This window comes from Lontra canadensis, unplaced genomic scaffold, assembly GCF_010015895.1.
Source record: "Lontra canadensis isolate GAN:19392208 unplaced genomic scaffold, GSC_riverotter_1.0 scaffold13, whole genome shotgun sequence".
Classification (NCBI taxonomy): domain Eukaryota; kingdom Metazoa; phylum Chordata; class Mammalia; order Carnivora; family Mustelidae; genus Lontra; species Lontra canadensis.
Window position 1 is genome coordinate 27704854 of NW_022631007.1, and position 23442 is coordinate 27728295.

The 23442-nt window shown below is 46.8% G+C and overlaps 1 protein-coding gene across 7 annotated transcripts in view; it reads left to right on the plus strand.

Moving 5' to 3' along the window:
* The window catches only part of TANC1 (tetratricopeptide repeat, ankyrin repeat and coiled-coil containing 1), a 239731-nt gene that overhangs the window by 171734 nt on the left and 44555 nt on the right, over positions 1–23442 (plus strand). For 4 of the 7 annotated variants that reach the window (XM_032857876.1, XM_032857871.1, XM_032857875.1 and 1 more), the window contains 7 exons: positions 7473–7736; positions 12913–13035; positions 13829–14110; positions 15060–15217; positions 16018–16249; positions 17588–17754; positions 19661–20268. In XM_032857876.1, the coding sequence (XP_032713767.1) occupies positions 7473–7736; positions 12913–13035; positions 13829–14110; positions 15060–15217; positions 16018–16249; positions 17588–17754; positions 19661–20268 (1834 nt within the window). The remainder of the gene's footprint in view (positions 1–7472; positions 7737–12912; positions 13036–13828; positions 14111–15059; positions 15218–16017; positions 16250–17587; positions 17755–19660; positions 20269–23442) is intronic. The other 3 variants (XM_032857872.1, XM_032857873.1, XM_032857874.1) reach the window with 2 other exon arrangements.

Consider the following 23442-nt stretch of genomic DNA (forward strand, 5'->3'; position numbering starts at 1 on the left):
TTTTTAACTTGTGAATCCTGCCCTTTTGATTTTATGCTAATCCTGCTTTGTTGCCACCTGTATTGCCCTGCTTGCTACTAAATTGAAATGCTTTGAAATTGATTTGGTAATAACTATTTAGCGTGTTTCAGATCTGTGTTAATATTCATTTTGCTACATTGCCTGCAATTTAAAAAATCATCCTTAATTATAGAAGCTTTTCTTTTTTTTTAATCATCTTGGGTGAAGGAGGAAAATTTGCCTTTACATATATAATTTGGCGATGTACTTAACATGGGAAAGAAATCTGTAGCGATGATTTGAGGCAGCAGAATGCCTATTGTACTTGTATTCATTCACACTGTGGTTGGATTCTTCAGGCAGCTGTTCTGGCAGTGTAGCAAGCATTTATTGGCACCTACTGTGTACCAGGAGCAAGTCTATTTGTACTGGTACAGTAAAGCTCAGGTACAATATCTGTTTCAAAACTTGTCCACCTGAGGAACCAAAGAGTGGGCATCTGCCCTTGGAGACCTGGGCAAGTTGTCAGTTATTGAAAAGGGTTTAAAACATGGCAGTGATTGACACTGGAAGATGTAGGTTGTAGGTACATAATAATACCAACAACTGATAGTGCCTTGTGCTCTTTTCTGGAAGAGCCCAGAACTCTGCGGAGTCATTGGACAGTGTCTGAAGCTCCAGTGTCTATGCCTTCAGTGTACGGGTCAGACGAGGCTTTACGGAAACATGGCGTTGGGTGTTATTGCTAGGAAACTTCACATCGTACAGATCCACAGGCTTTTCTCTGGAGGCTCTTACCTGCTGTATCAGACTGTGTGTGGGCAGTGTGGCCGCCCCTCCAGTTCCCTGTCCCTGCTGACCCTCAAGGGGTTTCCAAAGTCCAGGGCACTGACAGATGCTGCTGTGCGCCATGGTTTGGGTCCCTGGCCTCACTGCATGTCCTAGCAGAGCGGGGCTTGCGCAATGCCAGGAGCACTGAGGCGGAGATGTGCTACTGAGATCTGCCGGCTACAAGCCCAAGCCCGGCGCCCCTGGGCAGGGCCAGAAGGAGAGCCAGGCTCTGTGGTGCTTGACACAGGCCAACTGTGGTCCCCCAGAAGCTGTGGAAGGAGAAGCCAGAAAGTCCCCTGGAGCCATAGGTAACTCGGGCCACCTTCCCTGGAGTCCTCTCCTGGCGGGGCTGGAGGAGGTAAAAGCTGTCCCTCTAGGTCAGCCGCCTCTCTTCCCTGTGTGGTTCGTTAGCGTGCAGGGACCGAGGAGGGAGAAGCCCAGACTGGCCTTTCTGTCTGAAGGTTTCAGGCAGGCTGGTTTCATCTCTGCCATCCTTCCCTTCGTCCGTTGGGGAAATCCAAAATACATCACAGCAGCTGGAACCACGTGTAAGATGTTGGGGCGAGCAAGGGAAGAAGTGAATCCTGACAGGCCAGGAAGGCCAGGGGTCGGGCATGATGCTGCCCTGACCTTTCTCTTGGTTCTTTACCCCATCTGCTTTAGACTCTCGTTTCTCCTTCCAAAGTTGTTAGTGATCTTCATTCTGTCAGGTCAAAGGCGGTATCCGCAGTAGCTGGATTTTCTTTTTTCATTCCCTTCTTGCATTTCTCCCAGCAACCATTATGTCCTTTTCTTGTTTGATCTTTAATTCATTGGTCCAGTGTTTTAACTTCTAAACGCTGTGTCAACCATTAAGCTGAACATAGAAGTTAAAAAATGTTTGTTTTTTCAGTGCTGCTTTATTTTCATTGTATGGGAGAAAAACATTCTTGGGCACCGTGAGATAGGAGGCACTTTACGTACCTGCCCTTGTGTCTGATTTTCTCCACAACCCAGGGAAGGACGAAGGACTCTCTTCATAGAGCCCTGGCTTTGAAAATGGAGAATGCAAGACTGTCTGTGGAGTGCCCGAAGAAAATGGCAGTTTCTGGGTTTTTAAGAAAAGTCTCTTCAAAATTCTGGGTGTGTGTGTGTGTACTGTAAATTAGAGTACTGCAGGTACATATCTTGTAAATGCATGTATTGGGGTGCCTGCTCCCAAGTTTTCTGGTAGTATGGTGTGCTCAGAACAGTGCAGAGCCCCGGGGCATGGCTTCAGGCCTCACGGAGCTTCCCGCCTTGGGGACTGGTCCGAGTATTCAGCGAGCTGAGATCAGAGCCCCTAGTAGGAAGCACAAATATATTTATGGTAGCCACTGCTATTATTTCCTAAGGCTACTTTATACGTACTCCCTCCCCCTCCATCCCCCCTCCCCATGGATTTGAAATGCTTACAAATAGACATTTAGTAAAATAAGATTTCCTCCCCCTCCAACAAAGGTATGACTTGGGGAAAGGAAGTAAGAGCAAAAGAGCAAGTGAACGAGGGCGGGAGGTGAGGGTGATGGGGAGAGGGAGGTACAGGTTTCCAGTTCAGGAATGAATAAGTCATGGAGATGAAAGACACAGCAGTGGGAATACAAGCCCGTGGGCTTGTAGTGGCATCGTACGGAGGCTGGCTATACTTGTGAGTGGGGCATAGTGTATAGACTTGCTGAATCACTATGTTGTGTACCTGAAACTAAGGTAACATTTGTTTATACTCCAATAAAAAAATATAAGAGAAAAGATGAAGCGCGGGGGGTGCCCTGGGTGGCTCAGTCATTAAGTGTCTGCCTTCAGCTCAGGTCATGATCCCAGGGTCCTGGGATCGAGCCCCGCATCGGGCTCTCTGCTCAGTGGGGAGCCTGCTCCTCTCCCACTGCCCCTGCCTGTGTTCCTCTCTTGCTGTGTCTCTCTCTGTCAAATAAATAAAATCATTAAAAAAAAAAAAAGAAAGAAAGAAAAGAAAAGAGAAGAAAGGATGAAGCTGGGAATGAGGTTTTTGGTTTGTTTTTTTTTTTTTTAAGATTTTATTTATTTATTTGACAGACAGAGATCACAAGTAGGCAGACAGGCAGGCAGAGAGAGAGGAGGGGAAGCAGGCTCCCCGCTGAGCAGAGAGCCCGATGCGGGGCTTGATCACAGCACCCCGGGATCATGACCTGAGCTGAAGGCAGAGGCATTAACCCACTGAGCCACCCAGGCGCCCCAAGGAATGAGTTTTATTAGACTTTTTCATCTTGCTTATCAGTGGGTAGGAAGTTTGACAATTCCTAGTAGCCAGCGTAAAGAGAAACTCAGGGGCCCCTGGGTGGCTCAGTCAGTTATGCATCTGCCCTCTGCTCAAGTCATGACCCCAGCGTCCTGGGATAGAGCCCTATATCGGGCTCCCTGCTCTGTGGAGAGTCTGTTTCTCCCTCTGCCAATCTTTCCCCACCCTCAGCTTGTGCTCTTTCTCTCGCTTACTCTCTCTTAAATAAATAGATAAAATCTTAAAAAAAAAAAAAAAAGAAACTCAAATACATAAGTTGATGTTTGTAAGGTGAAGAAAAAAAGGTACGCATTCCCAGTATTCAGTGTGGAGAGACTTACCCTTCGTGGATCCTCAGAGCGGGAGAAGCCAAAGTTTGAACCCAAGCCCTTTGCACTTTTTACCTCGTAACTTTTCTCCACCTCAAAGGCGGGTGAATTCTGCTCTACTTACATGTATCCATTTGATGTCAAAACCCTTCGTTCCTAAACAATTCTGGACTAACACTGTACTCATTTTAATTTTCTTCTTAGTGTTCCTTTAAACCCATAACTTGGTTTAGATCCTGCCAAACTACTTATTGGGCCCTGAACTTACACCGATTTTTAAAAATTCTATTTTAAATATACATTCAGTGTATGAAAGAGCCTTCAGTGGGCAAAGAAGGGGGTGCAGGAAAGCAGGGAAGGAGAAGGAATGCAGTTTTATTGCAGTACTTTATAGAGCAAAACAGGTAATGACTGAGCAGGTCTGTCTGTCTCTCCCACCTCCTAGTCAACTGGAAACTTGGTCTGGGCTACGGTGCACTCATGACTGGCTTCTCTCTACCAGCCCCTGCCTGGGGACTGCTGTTCTTAACAAGGCAGCCTTCGTGAACTGCAACCTACTTTTTAGTCACAGACACTTAGAGAACTTTGGCTTGTTGAGAGCTCTGCAGGGCAAAGGGAGTTTTAATATAGTGCGTGGGCAGGCAAAAAGGCTGGTGTTAAACCTACCAGTAAGTGTGTGTGTGTATATGTGTGTGTGTGTGAGAGAGACAGACAGACAGACAGACAGGGAAGCAAGATAGAAGGGGAGAGAGATGAGTTTCTCCCAAGTCTGTTCTGTATCTCTAAAGTGGGTTGATGGTTCTCAGCCTTCTCAGTTCTTCTCCAGGACTGTGGTGATCGTGTATGTGTCCTGCTGTGTGTTGGACGTGCTTTGGAAGTTGTGTAGCCCTGTGCACCTGTAAGTCTGGTTAAATGTGCCATTTACAACAGAGGAAGAGAGTGCGCTGTCCTTCCTTAAAAGGAGTTTTCAAATGATACAGAGCGTTGGAAGTAGCACACGTAAATCAATGAGCAGGACCAGACTTAAAGTAATACTAAACTGTGGGAAGCAAAGCCTAACCTCAGAGCTCAGAAAACTTGAGATCTGACAAATCACTCATTTAACCGAACGCTGCGTGTTGGGAGAGTGGTTGAACTGCCATCTGAATGGTGGTGGCCAGTCTTCATTGACAAAAGCTGCCATCTGTACTGATTTATGGAATAAAATGTTAGAATGTTTCAGTTGTCACGGAACTTGAAAGATGACTGGAGTCTCCAGAAAATGTCAAATGTCACGTCGGTTTTTGAGGTTTGTTTTGTTTTTCTGAAGCCATCATTTTGAAGACGTTGCCTTAGTTGTGCATGTGTGTGTTAACTTGGAGGTGACTGGTTAACCTGATGAGGAGTTGGAATTTGGTAGCCAGGAAGAAAAATCGGTATTTTTGATTAGCCTGTCCTTTGTTTCAGGAACCAGCTTCCCTTTCTTGGCGATTGTGGAGCTGCCCTATTCAGTGTGTTTCTTGGGTCATACGGGAAACGTGTCAGGTCTTCATCTGGCCCCTTGAGTCTGCATCAGGGCTTAATGGTGCCTGAACTCAGAGGAAAGTACGCTGTGGGCTCCCAGCCGTGTGGGCTGCCTCTGGCACCAGATGGCAGGGCAGAACATCATGAAGTGGGGCGATCTTAGCAGGAAGGCCTGCGGCTTCGGAGCTGCTCGCCTACCTGCACAGTGCAATGTGTGTCTTTGCTGAACATCACGAGGGCGTCTGCGAGAGTCTCCTATTTAGTAGAAATCCTCCTTTTGAAACAGCAACCCTGTCTCGGACTTGCCTTCCCTCCTGTTTCTGTAGCTGGGTGCCCCCTCCCCCCCCCACCCAACTGTCCTCCTCAGTACCTGGGCATGTGTGGTGGGAGCAGGACCTTCAGCTCGTCCCTGTGGTCTGGGACTCCTGAGCAGGCCATCCCCGTTCCAGAATGCTGCTTCTGCTGCTGCGACTGTAGCAGGCAGTAAGGAAGTCCCAGTTCCTGTTCCCACTGCCTGAGGTCTGACCCAAGGTTCCCATTCTTGGGGCTGGGACCCTGCAGTGCATGGCACTGAGGGAAAGTGAATGCAGAGAAACATCACTTCGATTTTCTGTGTGTTTTTTCCCTTAACAGTATGTGCCCCCAGATAAAACCGCCACAAAAGAAAACCAAACAAATCATCCTCACTCTGACACTTTTCCTGTAACTTAGATGTTGGCATAGCCTGGGAACCTAACTAATTAGGTCTGTGGGAAAAGCATTCTGAGTCCCCAACACCGGACTTATAAAGAAAGGCTTGTAACAGTCACAGTCACAACTTATTAAGGAGGTTACCCTCAATCGTTATTAATAAGCAATGATCTCATTAGTAAATTAGACTATTACTGTGAAGCATTAGCACCGTCCCTGACGTGTAGTAACCTTAAGTAGACATCAGTGGCTGCTGGCACCACCACCGCCAGCATGTTCAGGGTGGAAAGAGTCATTCTTGCTATACTTACGCTCATAGTAATGGTCCACTGAAAAAAAAACACACAAGACTCTGATTCCAGAGAGATGGAGAAGTTAGTTTTAATACTGTTAATAGGACACTTGGAAATGTTGGGAGTAATGGCAGACACCGGTGATGGGCCCATCCCAGTGTCTCAGCTTTTGGCTGGAGACAGAATATCAAGTCCTGAATACACAACAATGAGATTAATTAAGTGTAGTGTCTCTGACCACGGTTGGAAGAGAAGTGTGTTCATTTGCTTATTTATTGACTAAGCAAATGTTTATTGAGCGCTTAGTGTGTGCCAGGTGCTGTGCTGCTCAGAAAAGGGAGCTGTTGGCTGGAGGGAGATTGTCTGAGGCTTTAGCACGCAGGAAGGATTTTTGAAGAGGGAGACAAGCAGTGGATAAGGAGTCTAGACTGGAGCCGCAGGAGGAACTGTGACAGAAGTCCTGCAGTCACAGCGAGGAAATGGTTTTGTCTTTACTGCTAAACCTTTAAAGAGTATCGTAAAAATAAACAAAACAAAACTCAGACCCTTTGATTCTGGAGAACAGGCTGTTGGAGCTGACTCACCAGCCTGCTGCTAGTGTGTCATCAGGTCATGTTGATGAAGTTGCTTAATCCAGGTGGCCGAGTTCTCCACACACTCTGGCCACATCCCATTGGCTGTCTTTGTTAAGGGTCTAGGCTGTGGGGATCCCAGCAGGGAACATAAAGGGATCAGAGGACTGGCCCTTGTTCTCAAGGACAAGCCAGTGTTGGGTCCATGGTAACCTGGGCTTGCAAGGGGCTCAGGTGTTTAAGTTGGAAGTGGCTGTCTGTAGAAGCCACGCAGGGCGGGTATTGCTGTCTTCTTGCTTCACGTTCCTCTTATGCCAAGAAGGTTTTCCATACTGGTTTCCTTTCTTAGAGATTAAGTTATAATTCTGCAGTCCAGCATCCCTTGCCATGCTTGTTTTGTGTGTGCTGGGAGGTCTTCCACTCCATGCTGTTAAAGGAATAAAGTCACTCTTCTCTGGTTGATCGTGAACAGCTGTTATGAAGTTTAAATCTGAGGATCAAATTCTCTGCTTGACTTTATAATTTTTGTTTTTATATTTTTGTTTTTATAGATTTTCTCCTCCATCTTTTCTGCATTAACCATTGTTATCGCCTTGTCCCCTAATTTGGGAAAAGATATTTATAGGTTCAGAGGAATTTAATGAGATATGAATTTTGTGAGCAGTTTATCTTTGTTAAAAAGACGGATACATCATCTCTAAATTACATGGATTTACTGTTAACTCTTGGATACTTTTGGACAGCTTTTTCATTTTCTTACCAGCTTTTTTCCCTCCCCTGTAGAATGCCTTAGTTTATTTTCCTTGATAAGCAACATTCCTCTAATTTACCAAAATATACTGTTTGAAACATACTTTGATAAAAATCTGCATGGACCAGAAAAGTTTCCATTGATCACGGGGAGGGCAGTGTGCTTATGTTAACTCTGAACAGCCCCAGCTCAGCCTGGCCTCCTTCAAAGTATTTTGGTCTCTCATTTCAGCCACCATTACAAGTTCATCCGAAAATGATGACCGGAGTGGCTCCAGTTTGGAATGGAATAAGGACGGAAGCCTAAGGTTAGGGGTACAGAAAGGAGTCCTTCATGATCGCAGGGCAGATAATTGCTCCCCAGTGGCAGAAGAGGAAACCCCTGGGTCAGCGGAGAGCGTGCTGCCTGACACTGAAGCCTCAGTTGGAGATGGTCCGGTCCCTTATTCTCAGAGCTCCAACTCGCTAGTAATGCCACGGCCCAACTCAGTTGCAGGTAAGGCCATGCCTCTCTCCAGGAGGGTTTTCTCTCTGGGTCCGAGGTGCCCCATGTTCACTGTCTCTACTTGGGGATCGCATCCGGACACAAGCCAGCTTTGTGATCGTGGATTGGGCACTTACCTCGTCTAGGCCTCAGTTTACCCATCTGTAACAATGATAAGACTGTCCTTCATGGTCTTTAAGTGATCCTTCCACTCTGGAATTCTGTAAAACTAATATTTAGAATCTTCTGTTCTTTTGTGTACAAAAGAAGAAAGTGCCAAAAACTTTGTCCTTGTTTTCGATATTTTAAGCTTGAGTAAATTCATAACTTTCTACTACATCTTGGTAAACACGAATCCTTATTTAGAATTAGTTTGTTAATATCAGCTCCAGGAATTTCTGATCCAGCTTTCAAACTTACTTTTCTATAATTGAGGCGCATCCTAGAGATGGGAGGTCTGCTCTCTGTATCGTTCAGTTACAAGGGAGCTCACAGCTTAAAACCTACACGGTGCAAGTGAGGTTTCTCGATCGAGGGCATGCAGGCAGGCAAGGCAGGTGCCCCTCAGCGGGATGGGGCAGCTGGAGCGAGACGAGGACCCAAAAAGGGGCGACTGTTCCCGGTTGATAGTGAGTGTTCACCAAGTGGGGAGAGCAGTGGGGTGGGCGAAGAAAAGAACCCTGGTTCTGAGCTGTGCTGACGGCTTTTATGGTCCTGAGTTTTTGAACTCCGTGCTCCTGGGTTGAGTTTAGAAGATGACCTTGTTTCAGTCCTTCTTTTTCTCCAACCTAGCACTTAAAACTTCTCTACTAACACAAAGACCCAGGTTCTTTCTCCCTACATCAAAGAATTTTTTTTTTATACTGCTTCTTGGGGAGATGACAGGTCAGTCTGGTTGTTGTGGGGCATTTTTTTTTCCCCCCCCAGTGGAACTCTGAAGCAGCTGATACATAAATGGCCCTAATGGAAAAGTCTGGAGAGGCAGCTCTAATTCACTTTCAAAGGATGTAAATGGCCTTGTTCCAGAAGAGGGATTTGGCATGTCTGCCAGAGAGCAGTTCTGGGGAGCGTTATTCATATTCAGTGATGGCTCTTCCAAAAGCTTTTATGCCCTCCTACCACTCCCCCACTCCCAACTGTACGGTATGACACACCCAAGGCGTTTTATACCGCGACTACCTCGTTAGGATGAACGGTTCGTATGTACGATCCCAGAACTTGATAGTTTTATTGACTTCAACAAAATAGCAAACTTGTATTCAATTTAGCCAAGCTGGTTTAAAATTAGTAAGCACATCGCTAGTGTTGAAAGCCCCCCCATGTGGGGTGATGTTTCTGCCTGATGTTCTTTCATGTGGCCTGCCATGTGCGGCGACAATGGGTAGGAGCTGAGCCTTTCCAGGACAATGCCCTGATTATAGAGCAGGGCTTTCAGATTTCTGCTGTGCTCATTCATTAGTGTCGATGTGTGCATTGGAGCTAGACCTCCTGTGGAATGGGAGGGTTTTACCTCCAGGTTTGAGCTGTGTCTGCCTGGCCTAATGGGTTGGCTCACTTCTTCTGTGTTGCAAGTTTTATCAGCTAAAAGCTTATTTTGGAAACAAGCGAATTCCTTACCTCATGGTATCTGTTCAGAAGCTGGGAGTCTGGGAGAGCCTTCACAGCCGCCTTCCTTCCCCCTCAAGCCAAACCTCAGTCAGAAGTCATGGCAAGATTTTTCCACATATCGTTGAAAAGAGTAAAAGATTCAGGTTGTGTAGACTGTATGTAGCACTTTTTCTAGTGATGAGGCGGCCAGCTGCTACAGAGGGGGCAGTAGGCAACCCTCAGTGTTGGAAGGATTAAAATAATATGTCCAAGACCATTATTGCAATCCCTTGGAAGTATTTGCATGTGAAGAGCCACATAAACACAAATAAATTGGCATTTGGGGAACATCAAACGATTAAATTGGGCTAATGAGAGCAGAGTAAGGACTGGCAGGTGAAGGAACGGGGATGCCAAGCCTCTGTCCACAGCTGCCCTGGGGGTTCTGGCCTCCCCTGGGGGTTGAGAGTATGGAAACAGCTTCCTGAGGTTGCCAGCCTTTGCTGTCAGTGAGCCTGTTACCAAGAACTGTGGTTATCTCTTCACTGTTGTGTCTAGTACAATAAAATTCTTATGTCAGAGACTATAAAAATAAGTTGGCTGGGTTTGGGGATTCACTGTAGAAAGACTTTCTTTGTAAAGGTATTTGTTGGAGTGGAATTGGTTTCAAATGCTACATTCAGATTATTACTTTATACCACATCAAATGTGCGGCATGGACACCTCATTCCTTTGTTAGAAAACAGAAGAGAAGGCTTTAAAGTGATATCTTAGATAATCTAGAAGTTGGGTGATTAGGTTCTGTTGTTTTTTACTAACTTCTTTCTTCTTTTGAAATGCTTTCTAAGTGGATCATAGACACAGTATTTAGTTTTCCAAGAAACCAATAAACAGAATTACCAGCCAGTTTTCATGAAATTGCCTAGACTTTATGGCATTTACATTTAATATGTTAGGACATGGTGTTTCAACAGGTGTTTCTTTTTGCTCAGTTTAGGGAAGTTTCCTTCTGTTTCTCCCTCCACCCTACCCACCCCCTAAAAACCTCTCCCCTCCTTAGCATCCGGAAATGTCTTTCTCATTCAGATGTTAGATGCAGTGTGCGTGTGTGTATGTGTGCAGTGAGTGTGTAAATTAACTGTAGGTTTACTAGCAGCAGGCTTATTGCAGTATAAAATTATTGCTTTTTTTTTTTCTTGACCCTGAGTCCAGCTGAGACTTTGAAAACATTTGTTATTAAATACCGGAAGTGAGTCTCTGTGTCTGAGAACCTACTGTGCGCACGTGTGGGAAGGCAGGCTGTGGTCCCAGTAGCCTGCTCTGCCAGGGGAGCGCACCAGGGGCCCAGCAGGTGGCTGGAGCTCCGCTGTCCCAGCTTGTCTCTCTCAGTGGCTTTGACAACAGCTTAGGAAGCAGAGGTGGCCCGCAGATCCTGGCTGGCAGCACCGGCTCCGAGCTACTCCATTTCACTGCATCTTAATCATGCTTGAAACAGAGAATCAGGAAGGCTGCAGAGTGGGTGAGGCCACTTTGTTGCATACTTGGGAGCCAGAGATGTAGTGACTGGAAATCTCAAAGCAGGGCTGTTTTCAGCCTTACCATCTCCTGTATCCGGGTCCAGCTGAGGCTCCATCGCGATCCTCTCTTTGCAAAGCCTTTATAGAGTCTCATGTTCTTAATCCTTCCAGTTGTCACGAGATTATGAACTGAATGTTGTGTTCTGAGGGGTCAACAGAAGAAGGAAAATGGGAAACCCTTGGGAGGCTCCAGGTGTCCTTGAGTTGCCCAGGGCTGAAGTGGCAGGTCAGATCGTCGTGGCTGAGCCGGCTCTGAACTGCACTTGGCTTATAGGTTACAGTGGTGGCTGCTCCTTCTCCCTCAGCCGCCGGCATGCGGGCACGTTCACTGTAAGACGTATTGAGGAGAGGGGCATTTGCAGAGGCCTGGGTCAGGGTCCCAGGTCTCAGGCAGCAGCCCAGAAATATATGTTCCAGGCGGTGGAAGTGTCAGGAGCCAGGGTGAGGGTCCTAGTGGCCCACCGGGGAGTTTCACACACCTAGTTGTAAAGGACCCAGAGAGAAGCTAGAGGCTGCCTTTGGATTCCCAGAAATTGGGTTCATTTAGAAGTCCTGCCCAAGGAATTAGTTGAATCTTTCTCAGGGGAGAGATTTCTGGGGGGGGGTGTTGACATAAGTGTAAATGAACTGTGGCTATTCACCGGAAGGATCCTGGACCATTAAGTATACGCTGTTGTGAAGTCAAGGCATCAGATGTCTCTCCTGGGACCGGGCGTGTGGTGGATTGCCGTCTGGGGAACACGGCAAGGGGGGACACGCCACCACAGAGCCAGAGCTGGGAGCCACGCAGGTGTTGTTGAATGAAGGAGTCAAGGTGGGGCATGGGGGCTGTTAACAGTGAGGAGGAAAAGGATGAAAGCCAGGAGGGGAAATAGGGAGGACCCAGACTGAGCAGGTGGTGCTGGCCAGTGGCTGGATGCTCTGAGCCAGAAGGATTTCAGCAGAGAGATGGCCCAACTTGACTTCTCTCCATCGAAACCTGGTCCCGCCAATGATTGCACCAGTCCCTGGAAGCCTTCACCCTTGGAAGTCAACTCCTGCTCCCCACTTATTTACTCTCAAATGATGCCTGTGCTTATGTCCCAGAAGAGAACTCTATGTCTTGGGTCAGCGGTACCTTATGTTGGGCCACTTAACCCATGAGCAAATTAGGCTAATTTTATTGAGAATTCTCTCATTGTGGCCTGGGTTGTATCTGCAAATAAGAGGAGGTTTTCTTCTTCTTATTTTTTTTTTCTTTTTGGGCAAAAACATGTATCATGTATTTATTGTCAAGATTTGCTAAGAATTAGCAACACTATTTTGTATTGATTGTTTTTATAATCCAACTGGTATGTATGCTCAAGCAGATTTTAATGCATTTTAATGGGTACCTGTGTGCCCTGAGTCTTACTGATTTGATCAGTGGTAAATACTACTTCCTTTTAGAATTTAAAAAAATGCATACCTATAGTATAGTATATAATTTACACATAAAAATCTGAAGTTTGGGAATATGTTTATTTCCGATGAAATCCACATGGCTCCTTTCCAGCCGGGAGCTGACGTTTCGTGTTCAAGCTCTGTGGGATTGAACTGCAAACTCTGCTCATTTAATTAACAAGACTGGAATCCAGCAACCCCGGAAGGCTCTCCGGAGCTGCGGAGAAGTCCAAGAAGTCTCTAGCACCGAGCTGTGTGTTTGCTGTAGTACTGCAGCCTCACTGAGTGACGCTTGAGGGTCAGGTTCCTTCGTAAACATTTTTGGTGAAGTCTGTCTCTTCCCAGGAATGATGCAGAATTCCGGCAACCTTAGCACCACAACGTTAAGAATGAGGAACACTTGGTGTTTATCGTTTTTCAGTTAACCTCCCTGCCAGAAAAAATAAGCTGGCATGGGCAAACAAAACCGAATTACCTTGAAGTCATTTTTGTTGAAAGCCTGAACACAGTTGCTTAGTGCTAAGTGATTTATGATTGATAGTAGTTTGGGTATGATACTAAAATCAACTTTGAAAAAACTAAACTTGAGTTTACTATTTCAGCGACAAGCTCCACCAAGTTGGAAGATCTGAGTTATTTAGACGGGCAGAGAAATGCCCCTCTTCGAACGTCCATTAGATTGCCGTGGCACAATACAGCCGGAGGTAGGGCACAGGAAGTTAAAGGTACTTACCTTTGTTGCTGCTGGGACCGTGGATATCATGAGTGCGTTCACCCAACACTGAGGATCTGTGATGACCAGCGTTTAAGTCAGCTCATTTAGAAACATGACGTGTGCGTGCTGAAAGTGGGTCTGTTAGGTGTGCTGGGAGGCCCTCTGTAATGGTTCGGGGCTTCTTCCTTAAAAATCTGTGACCAAGTCATTTCTGCAGTTGAAAAATAATTCTGCAATATGTTATTTTGAAGTGAGGGGTAATTTAACACGCACTGGATGACACTCACTTGTCACCAACAGAAAATCAGCTTTATTTCAGGTCCATGAGCCATTGGCCACCTCCTGTAATTCACAGTCGGGTGGTCCTCAGCCTCACCGAGGGGGTCTCTCGTCATCACGGCCCGATGAGAGCTGGGGCCCTGTCTCCAGGCAGACGCCTTTCCCTTTGCCTCCTATGGTAGTGGAAGAGACCTGTCTTAGATACTGTTTCACACAAACTAATGAGACCTGGTTTGGCCGCCTGCATCGCTTTCTCTAATCCTCTGTGCGTCTGTCCTGAGTCGTGAGGACAGAACTATCTGGTCATTTTAATAGGACCCTTTGTAAAACCCACAGGGGATTATAAATGAGATATGACAGAAGTATTAATAGAACCAGATTGAAATCACTTACAGATCCCTGGTGGCTTACAATTAAAGACTATATAGTACTAAGTATAACATACAAGCAATGCTAACTTGAGTTTTTAAGTGTATAAAATGATGGCATTCTTCTAAAATAATTATCTCTTTTTCCCCCCCAAGCACGATTTGCTCCCTACAAGCCACAGGACATTTTGTTGAAACCCCTGTTGTTTGAAGTACCAAGCATAACAACAGACTCTGTGTTTGTGGGAAGGGATTGGCTCTTTCACCAGATAGAAGAAAACTTGAGGAACACAGAACTGACAGAAAATAGAGGCGCCGTGGTTGTTGGAAACGTGGGCTTTGGGAAGACAGCCATCATTTCTAAGCTGGTGGCACTTAGCTGCCACGGAAGCCGCATGAGGCAGATTGCTTCCAGCAGCCCTGGTTCACCGCCTAAAAGTATGTGCGTGTTTAATGCGGTTAGTAGAGGTTGGGGTGTAAGGCAGAGGGAGGGCATGGCTTGGAAAGGCATCCCTTCTCCATTCTCCCCGCGTCCTTCCAGCTGCTGGTTCAGATCTGCCGGCACATGTGGGAGGGAGAACCGTTTGAACGCCCCCTCCCTCCCCTGGGGTAAGGCAAGCCTTCCCTGGTCTTCTCCCTGTAGGGCCTGTCTCCCTCTTTATGTGGGCAGTGAGGCCTGATCGGGTGTCCTGGGGAGTTTCGGTCCTAAAACCAGGCTGTGGAAGCAGCCAGGAGGAGTCTGTGCATAGTTCTCTTGTTTCCTGGTCTCTACAGCCTGTGCCCTCTATGCTGGATTTACCAAAGGCTTAAAAACTAAATATGGGATATAGTAGTTAAATACCTGACTAGTCCTGTCTTATTTTATGTAAAATAAGCCTATTAAAAGAAAGTGTCTCTAACATGGTACACAGGAACGAGTGAACCGTGAAAGAGTATGATGTAGCTTTTTTTTTTTTTTTTTTTAAGATTTCGCTTATTTATTTGACAGAGATCACAGGCAGGCAGAGAGAGGGGAAAGCAGGCTCCCCGCTGAGCAAAGAGCCTGACAACGGGGCTCGATCCCAGGACACTGGGATCATGAGCCAAGCTGAAGGCAGAGGTTTAATCCACTGAGCCACCCAGGTGCCCCAAGTATGATTTTTTTTAAAAGCAAAAGGAATTTAATAAAAGAAACCAGAAACAGCAGTTCTCCCAGGAAGGCATCTGGGTGGATGGGAGGCAAGACTGAGAGGGATGCTTGTGTCCTCCTTTGGACCTTTGCATTTGGGACCGTGTTTACTTATTACCTGTTAAAATACTCTCTGCCTCTAATCAAGAAATATGTTCAGTGTCTCACCAAGGCCCTGTTCTGATGTTGTAATAATGAGATCGGTCGCTTTCTCTGCAGCTTTGGATTCCTCCCAGGATCTTCCTGCCACCCCACTGCTCTCACCGAGTTCTTCTGCAGGTGTTACCAACACAGCTAGAACACCCCCTGGGTCTGCGCCTGATGCTCCTGAGAACCAGAGACCAAGAGAGGATGCCGTGAAGTACCTCGCCTCGAAGGTAATCTCCTGTCCTGGGTGAGCCTTCCTGAGAGAGGAGTCAGGGGAGAGAGAGAGATTTGTTAGTTTGGCTTCTGAGAAAGGAATTTAAGGAGGGATCTTAAAACAGATGTAATTGCGCATAATAATGCAAAAATGGAGCTCTTGATAAAATAGTGATAGAGTACCCCAGGTAAGAGGTCTTAATGACAGGACAGGCAGACAGTTGGTGGTTTCTGATTTGGGTCCTTCGAACTCTGCTGCTGTTGAATTTCTCCAGCGTGTCAGGTTCGGGGAGGGGGCCGAGGGTTTGAGCCAGGCTGCCCGGCCCTCCGGTCTGGGAAAAGCAGCAGCTCTGACTTTCAGCAGGGCTCCCCTCGCCGCCAGCTTTACCTGGTCTGGGGGAGCCGCAGATGAGCTTCCCAAGGAGATGATGCTGTTTGTCGAAGCAGAAACACGCTGACTAGGGCACTTCCCACTGTTGAATACATTGGGATTATTTGGCATTGATTTAAGCCAGGGTAGGCTTCAGGTTTTATGAATGAGTTTTATTCCTTTGTTTTCCGTACAGAGTAAGGTGTACTGATCTTAGTGCTAATCAAGATGGATTTGTGGCTGCAATTAAAAGTCTGCCCGGAAGTTGGCAAAGCATGTGAATGAAAGAATGGCAGAACCAGTTAAGCTAAATCATGACTCCGTGCTGGCGAATAGAGGAGACATGTTTTGAGACCATGGTGGACGGGAACACTGCGTCTGTTGGGGTTTGGGAGGAAGTATGTGATGCGGGGGAAGGGGACACTGATGGCCGTGCTTCTTGCCTAGGTCGTGGCCTACCACTACTGCCAAGCCGACAACACATACACGTGCCTGGTGCCCGAGTTCGTGCACAGTATCGCAGCCCTGCTCTGCCGGTCCCAACAGCTGGCTGCCTACAGGGACCTCCTGATAAAGGAGCCCCAGCTCCAGAGCGTGCTGAGCCTCAGGTCCTGCGTGCAGGACCCTGTGGCCGCCTTCAGGAGGGGGGTGCTGGAACCACTCACCAGCCTAAGAAACGGTACCTCGGAGCAGTCTCTCTCTCTCTCTCTCTCTCTCTCTCTCTCTCTCTCTCTGTCTCCTCTCTCATTAGGAGGCCGGAGCCCCCAGGATTGTCCTCTAAAGGTCTTGGTTGGGAGTGAGGGTGGGCACCTGGGGAGGATGTGGGTGCATCTGTGTACAGCTCCTTCTCTTCCCCAGAACCACCTCCGCAAAGCCCTTCCATGCTTCTTGAATGGTGTTGTTGTAAAGGAACACCTCTAATAAAGAATTACCTCCACAGTTGAATATTCATTTCCAAAGTAGCTAATTTGTAACCATAGGTTATTTAGAGGACTTACGCCCTGGAAACTCTTGCCTGCATATTTCATATTCCTTCCTACCTAGCAGGGGAATAAGTTGTTCGACTGAGCGACTTGCCAGCATATGTTTTTTCAGCGCCTCGGTTCAGTTGAGTTGAACCTAAAGGCTTTTCTAGAAGTGTTCATTTGATTCCTTCCTTCCTTCCTCCCTCCCTCCCGCTCTTTCTTTTTTCTTCCTTCCTTCTTTCCTTCCCCTCCCTTTCTCTCTCCATTTGTCTCTTCCTTCCTTCCTTCCTTCCTTCCTTTCTTTCTTTCTTTCTTTCTTTCTTTCTTTCTTTCTTTCTTTCATCCTTGAAATATCCAGCAAGGTAGGAGATGTCAGTGCTCTTCTGGGTTTCTGCATTTCTTATCCTTTCTCCTCCTTGTCCCTCACCTGTGGGTGAGTTTACCTGCCTGCATTAACACTTCTGCGAGAGAAAAGGGGATTGAAACAGATCTGTCATCACTTCTCCTCATTTTCGTGGGCAGAAAGTTGGTGCTAATAAATGGGAAACTAGAGGGAGGCTTATGGGAAAGAGCCCTGTTTTAGAAGTCTATAAAAGAGAGGTTCTCACTATGGGCTGCCTGTGTGCCTTGGGCCAGGGTGCTTTGCCTTTGAGGGTCTGTTTTTATTCTCTGACATCCACTGAGAGGGTTCTGTGGGGAGGACCTGGAGTCTTCTCCAGAGTTAATCTCCATGTGTGCTAGTTATCTTTGCCATAGCTCACCCGTGACAGGAGTTTATGAAAAGCTAACGGTATCATATATGCAGGTGAGATTCTGCCAATGGGTGTAACGCAATGTGTTTCTGAACACTGTTTATAAGATTTTTCTCTTGGCTGTGTGCTCTGGTTTTAACTATAAATTTAATAGAAGTAGGCTTCTGGGAAAACCAGTTCTTCTGTGATATGTAAGCCTTTTTTTCTTCACACTTTAAAATGTGCATTAAAATACACTGGGTGATGCCATTTTATAGAAAGGTATAATTTCCTAATTAAAAAAATTATTTTATCCTTTAGAGCAGAAAATTCCTGAAGAAGAATACATTATTTTGATAGATGGCTTAAATGAGGCTGAGTTTCATAAGCCTGACTATGGAGATACGCTTTCTTCATTTATTACCAAAATTATTTCTAAATTTCCTGCCTGGCTGAAGTTGATTGTGACTGTAAGAGCGAATTTTCAGGTAAGAAAGAAGTCTCAGATCTCTTTCCAAGACCCCATACCTAAATTTTATGGTGTGATTAACAACATTAACTGTTATAAAGCATGTAGCTGCTGAATTGAAAACTATATTAGGACTTTGAAATATTTAGTCCACAGAGCCCCAAGTGGGTGAAACCAGAACCTTTTTACTATCTGAGGCACATGAATCAGGGTGTCAGGAAAGTCTCCTCTTAGCATGGCACTGTCCCTCCACTTCCAAAATGCAAGTGTCAGCTCTGCTGCTAATTAATTTGTGTGAGGTAGCAGTGGGTCTTTGTGTTTGCTTTTTTTGTTTTTGTTTTTTGAAGAGAGAGAGGAAAGAGTTTTAAGGCCTAAAGAAGGTCCGTTTTCTTCATACAACTTGAGCATGAGCTACCTCATGCAGCCAGATAGAGTGTTGGGTTTTTTTTTTTAAATTCTCTTCCCGGGACGCCTGGGTGGCTCAGTTGGTTGGACGACTGCCTTCGGCTCAGGTCATGATCCTGGAGTCCCGAGATCGAGTCCCGCATCGGGCTCCCGGCTCTGCGGGGAGTCTGCTTCTCTCTCTGACTTTCTCCTTGCTCATGCTCTCTCTCACTGTCTCTCTCTCAAATCAATAAATAAAATCTTTTAAAAAAAATAAATAAATTCTCTTCCCTATCTTTCCCCTCATGTGAACCCTAAATTACATTTTAACAACCTTTGACTCCTTCCCTCTACCCCTGTCCTTTTTTAGTAAAGACATTATTTTTGCCTTTTATGATGATGTCTATTTAAAAATAGCATTTGGGTTCTTTCTTTCCTCATTAGAAGTGGCATTAGGCCTCAGCCAAGCTTGATGTTTGTTTTTCTGGCCATTTGATTCATACCCTTTACAGTCATTTATCACACAGGAAGCAGAATTTGGCAATCGATAGAGCACAGGAACAGAGTCCCATATTTTCTGTACTAGCTGTGTAAGTTCTGACAGGTCCGTTAGCATCTTTGTAAAATGGGAGTGCTTCAACTCAGCCTGCCTGCTGCAATTACTACATTCAGTGAGGACATGGAGTTAATTCTTCAGAGATGATAGTGGGAAGTTTAAAGAAAAAACCGAAACCGTCTCTGCTCTGAGGTTGCAGGATAGTGCTGATCTTTGCGGGTGGGGTTGGGTTGGGAGGGGACGTGGGGCTTCCGGGAGCTGGCGATGTTCTGTTTCTAGCTGCTGGTTACACAGGTATGTTTGACTTTGTGAAAATTAATGACACCATGCCATTACGGTTTTTAAGTTACACTTCCATTTCAAAGTTTACTTTGAAAGGACAGCAGTTTAAAAAAAAAAAAAAAAAGGATGGTAGGCTCTACTGAAGTCTGAGGTAGGCAGCTTTCTCAGGGCAGGCTGGGACTGGGGCATAGCCTGGCGGGGGGCGGGCCTGTTTCGGATTTCCTGGCTCGATTCTGTAGTCCCAGTATCTGATGCATGGTGAAGGATGCCTCTTATCTCGGTGCTTGGCCGTGTTCTTAGATACACAGTGCTGGTTTGTGTCTGTGCTTGTTGTGTAACCTTTGTACAGTGTAAGGATTATGGCTATCAGGTCACCTCAGGAGCTCCCTCGCCCTTGGCTGGTACGGCCAGCTCGCTGTCTGCTTGGGGCCCTCTGGTCTCACTCGGCTCCTAGTCTTCGGACGAGGGCTTCGGGAAAGCCATTACTGATTCGATCTCGCATCAGGATTTCTTTCACATAAGCTTTTTATCTTCAACTTATCCTATTACATGTTTTATTACAAAACAATGAGTCCCTGTAATCCATGAAAATCCTCCTTGAAAGAAAACTAGTGAGTCTGGTTTGAAATGCAGCTACCATAAAAAAGAAATCTCTGTGGAGTGACGCCGTGGGTTTTTTTTTTTCTTTTCCCCTCCCCCGCAGGAAATCGTAAGCACGCTGCCCTTCGTCAAGCTTTCCTTAGATGACTTCCCAGACAACAAGGACATTCACAGTGACCTGCACGCCTATGTCCAGCACCGGGTCCACAGCAGCCAGGACATTCTCAGCAACATCTCCCTGAACGGCAAGGCCGACGCCGCCCTGATCGGCAAAGTGAGCAGCCACCTGGTGCTGCGGAGCCTGGGCTCCTACCTGTACCTCAAACTCACCCTGGACCTCTTCCAGAGGGGACACCTGGTCATCAAGAGCGCCAGCTACAAGGTGGTGCCCGTGTCTCTGTCCGAGCTCTATCTGCTGCAGTGCAACATGAAGTTCATGACCCAGTCCGCCTTCGAGAGAGCGCTGCCCATTCTGAACGTGGCCCTGGCGTCCCTCCACCCCATGACTGATGAGCAGATCTTCCAGGCTATTAATGCAGGCCACATACAAGGGGAGCAGGGGTGGGAGGACTTCCAGCAGAGGATGGAGGCGCTCTCCTGCTTCCTCATTAAGAGGCGAGACAAGACCCGCATGTTCTGCCACCCGTCCTTCAGGGAGTGGCTTGTTTGGAGAGCAGATGGCGAGAACACAGCCTTCCTGTGTGAGCCCAGGTACGGCAGGCCGCTTCCTGTCAGCGCTTCGTGGGGAGTCCGGTGTGCGACTGGGGAAGGGATTTGAAACACCTTTTTTCCTTTTTCCTTTTTTCACCTTTTGCCCCCTCTCCCTGCCTCCAACAGTTCACCTTTTTGAATGGAAAGGCAACACAGGATGAATAATTCAGGAGGGCGACGGACTATCCTGCTTCTGTACAAAAGCTTCCTTCCTCAAGTGGCTAGATTTGGGGGTTCCTCAGTACCTTCGGTGAGACAGAAGCTAGGCAACACCTGGTGACCTTTCTTTGCTCCCGTTCTCTTCTAGACCTCAGGCCCTTTGTGGGAATCAGGTGTGGGAAGGTGTGCTCCATGCTCTAGGGGACAGCAGGCTTCTCCGAGGCTGCCGGCAGCTCAGTCTCCTCACCTGCAGACTGTGGACTGTCTTGGACCCCACCCCCACCCCCTGTGCTGCCACCTCTGGTGCAGGAAGCCTCTAGTCCCAGGGACCAGGTGTGTCCGCGAGCCTACACTGGAGCACGGAGATCACATCTCTGCCTTATTTTGCATTTGTGGTTCTGTGTGGTGTAACAGGTTGGAACCTGGGCTCAGCAGGATTCAGGTTCCAACCTCAGATGCCCCGTTTACAACATGGTGCTGGGGCAGCTGCATCCAGGGAGTCGAAGGTTCTACGGAGGCTTCGAGCAGGGCTGGCCCGGGGTGCAGTTCTCCTCACTGCCCAGGGCCGAGAGGCGGTACACCTGTCCCTTGGGTGGTCTTGTCCTAGTCGGGGTGGGAGTTTAGGGTGTCTGAGGGTGCAGACGCTTTCATTTCAGTAAGGGTAGGTTCTTGTCCCGCCGCTTCTGCCGGGCCCCTGCCCGCGTCACTGCTGTCTGGGGGAGCTTTTGTCCTCTGTGAGTCAGAATTGTCCCCGATTCTGTAACAGAGCCAGCAAGCAGCTGGACTGTCGCCTGTGAGCTGGACGGGGCATTTGACCAGATGCTGGGGTCCAAAAGGAAGAGGTTAAAAAAAAAAAGCATTAGTGAGCTGCACACCACCTTCCTCCCCACGAGGATTGACTTAACATTGACCTAATATGGGTCTGGCTGCTGTTTCATGTTGTGGGTAGCCTTGTTTTCTTAAGTAACCCTGGGCTAAAAATTTGTTCTTTTGAGTCTGGTTTGAGGCAATAAACTTGTAGCCTGGAGGCTATCATAACTGGGTGGAAATGTGTGCCATTTTATATTTGATAAAGTTAGTCAAGTCAGATCATTGTCTAGGAAGATAGGCTATAGTTGAGTTTGTAGAAACATAGAAACAAGTTTGAAAGACTTCAGGGCATGTAGTTTTGTTACTGGAGTTAAAGGCAGAAGTCACTGGACTGGAGTCACTGCGAAGCATCGCTCTGGTTTGAGGGGGTAGGTGGCACTGAGGGTGCACAGCCAAGGACAGAGCCCACTGCACCGTGACTGGCGGCTCCCAAGTGCAGATGTTTTCCAATAAGCAGGTGTGGGGACTGACCCAGGGTAGGACTAGGGCTGCACCAGGGCAGGAGAGACACCCAGTGCAAAGTGTAAGGAGTTGCTACTTCTTAGGATTGTGTACATCAGCATTTACCCAAGACCCCTATAGTTCTTGAGCTTCATTTTGCAGATAGAGATGGTGGGAGTACGCTACTGGATGCCTTTCAGCAGAAGTTTTTTCAGACCCATCCCCTGCAGGGTACTGTGGCAAAAACACAAATTCTCTGGGACAAGGGCCTGGCTCTCGGGGACTTCCCACACAGGAGGGATGGGGATGACAGGAGGGGAGGTGACCATGTGTAAGGAAAAGGGAAGAGAATTTTCCAGCTAGGGGAGACCATTTTTGGAAGATGTTTCACATGCCTGAGGACATTTGGGTTGGACCTTGAAGGATGGGTAGCATTTCTCTTCCCACTCAATTAGTTGTAATTTTGCCCCAATTATGGAGAAGCAGCAAAGAAGAACTCCACACCCAGAGACAATAACATTTTACTCTTTTTTAAAGATTTTATGTATTTCTTTGACAGAGAGAGAGAGATCACAAGTAGGCAGAGAGGCAGGCAGAGAGAGGGGGGAAGTAGGCTCCCCGCTGAGCAGAGAGCCCGATGCAGGGCTCGATCCTGTGACCCTGAGATCATGACCTGAGCCAAGGCAGAGTCTTAACCCACTGAGCCCCCCAGGTGCCCCAGACATCTTACTTTTTATTTCTGCCTCTTTCTGTTCATTTTAAACATTCTCCAAAGCAATTTTTCTATACAATTCCCAAACTGCTTTTTTAAATTGACACATCATGGACAGCTCAGTGAGCAGTTTGGAAATGTCAGGAAAGTATCATTTTTCAGGGCTATGTAAACCTCCTAGTAGCCGAATGATAAAGTGCTTTACTGTACCCTTATTGTGGGGCTTGGCGGTTGTTCCTGGGTTACTTTTAAATAAAGAAACCTATTGCAAATGTCTTGGTGCGTTGCAGGAAAGCAATAGAATTTTCCTCCCAGGTTTGATTATTCCTTAGGTCAGAATTACAGGAGCAGAATTAAAAAGATAAAGAGTAAGTTGCTTGGGGTCTACAATCACATAACCTAGGCTTAAGCATCCTTCACATTTCATTATGTCGTTTTTTGCTGATACAGGTTATAGACACCATGACATTTTACTCCTAAGTAATGGATTATGGACCTCCAAAAGACTTTTTTTTTTTTTTAGATTTTATTTACTTATTTGACACTCAGAGACCATGAGCAGGGGAGAGGAGCAGGGGAGAGAGAAGCAGGCCCCCTACTGAGTGGGGAGCCCGAGGCGGGACTCCATCCAGGACCCTGGGATCATGACCTGAACCAAAGGCAGACACTTACCTGACTTCGTCACCCAGGTGTCCAGAAAGACATTTTCATCCTTAACCACAACACCATCACCACACCTGAAATATTAATACTAATTCATCAGTATTTTCACACATTTAGGTGTGCTCAAATTTCTCCACTTCCTTCATATTTTTCTAGTATATTTGAATCATGATCCAGATGAGATCTATGAAATTGTGTTTTATGGTGTCTCTTTTAAACTCTAGATTCTCTCCTCCTCCTCTTTTTGCTTTGTCCTTACATTTCTTTAAGAGAATGATGGAGGGGCACCTGGGTGGTGCGTTTGGCTGAGCATCGGACTCTTGATTTTG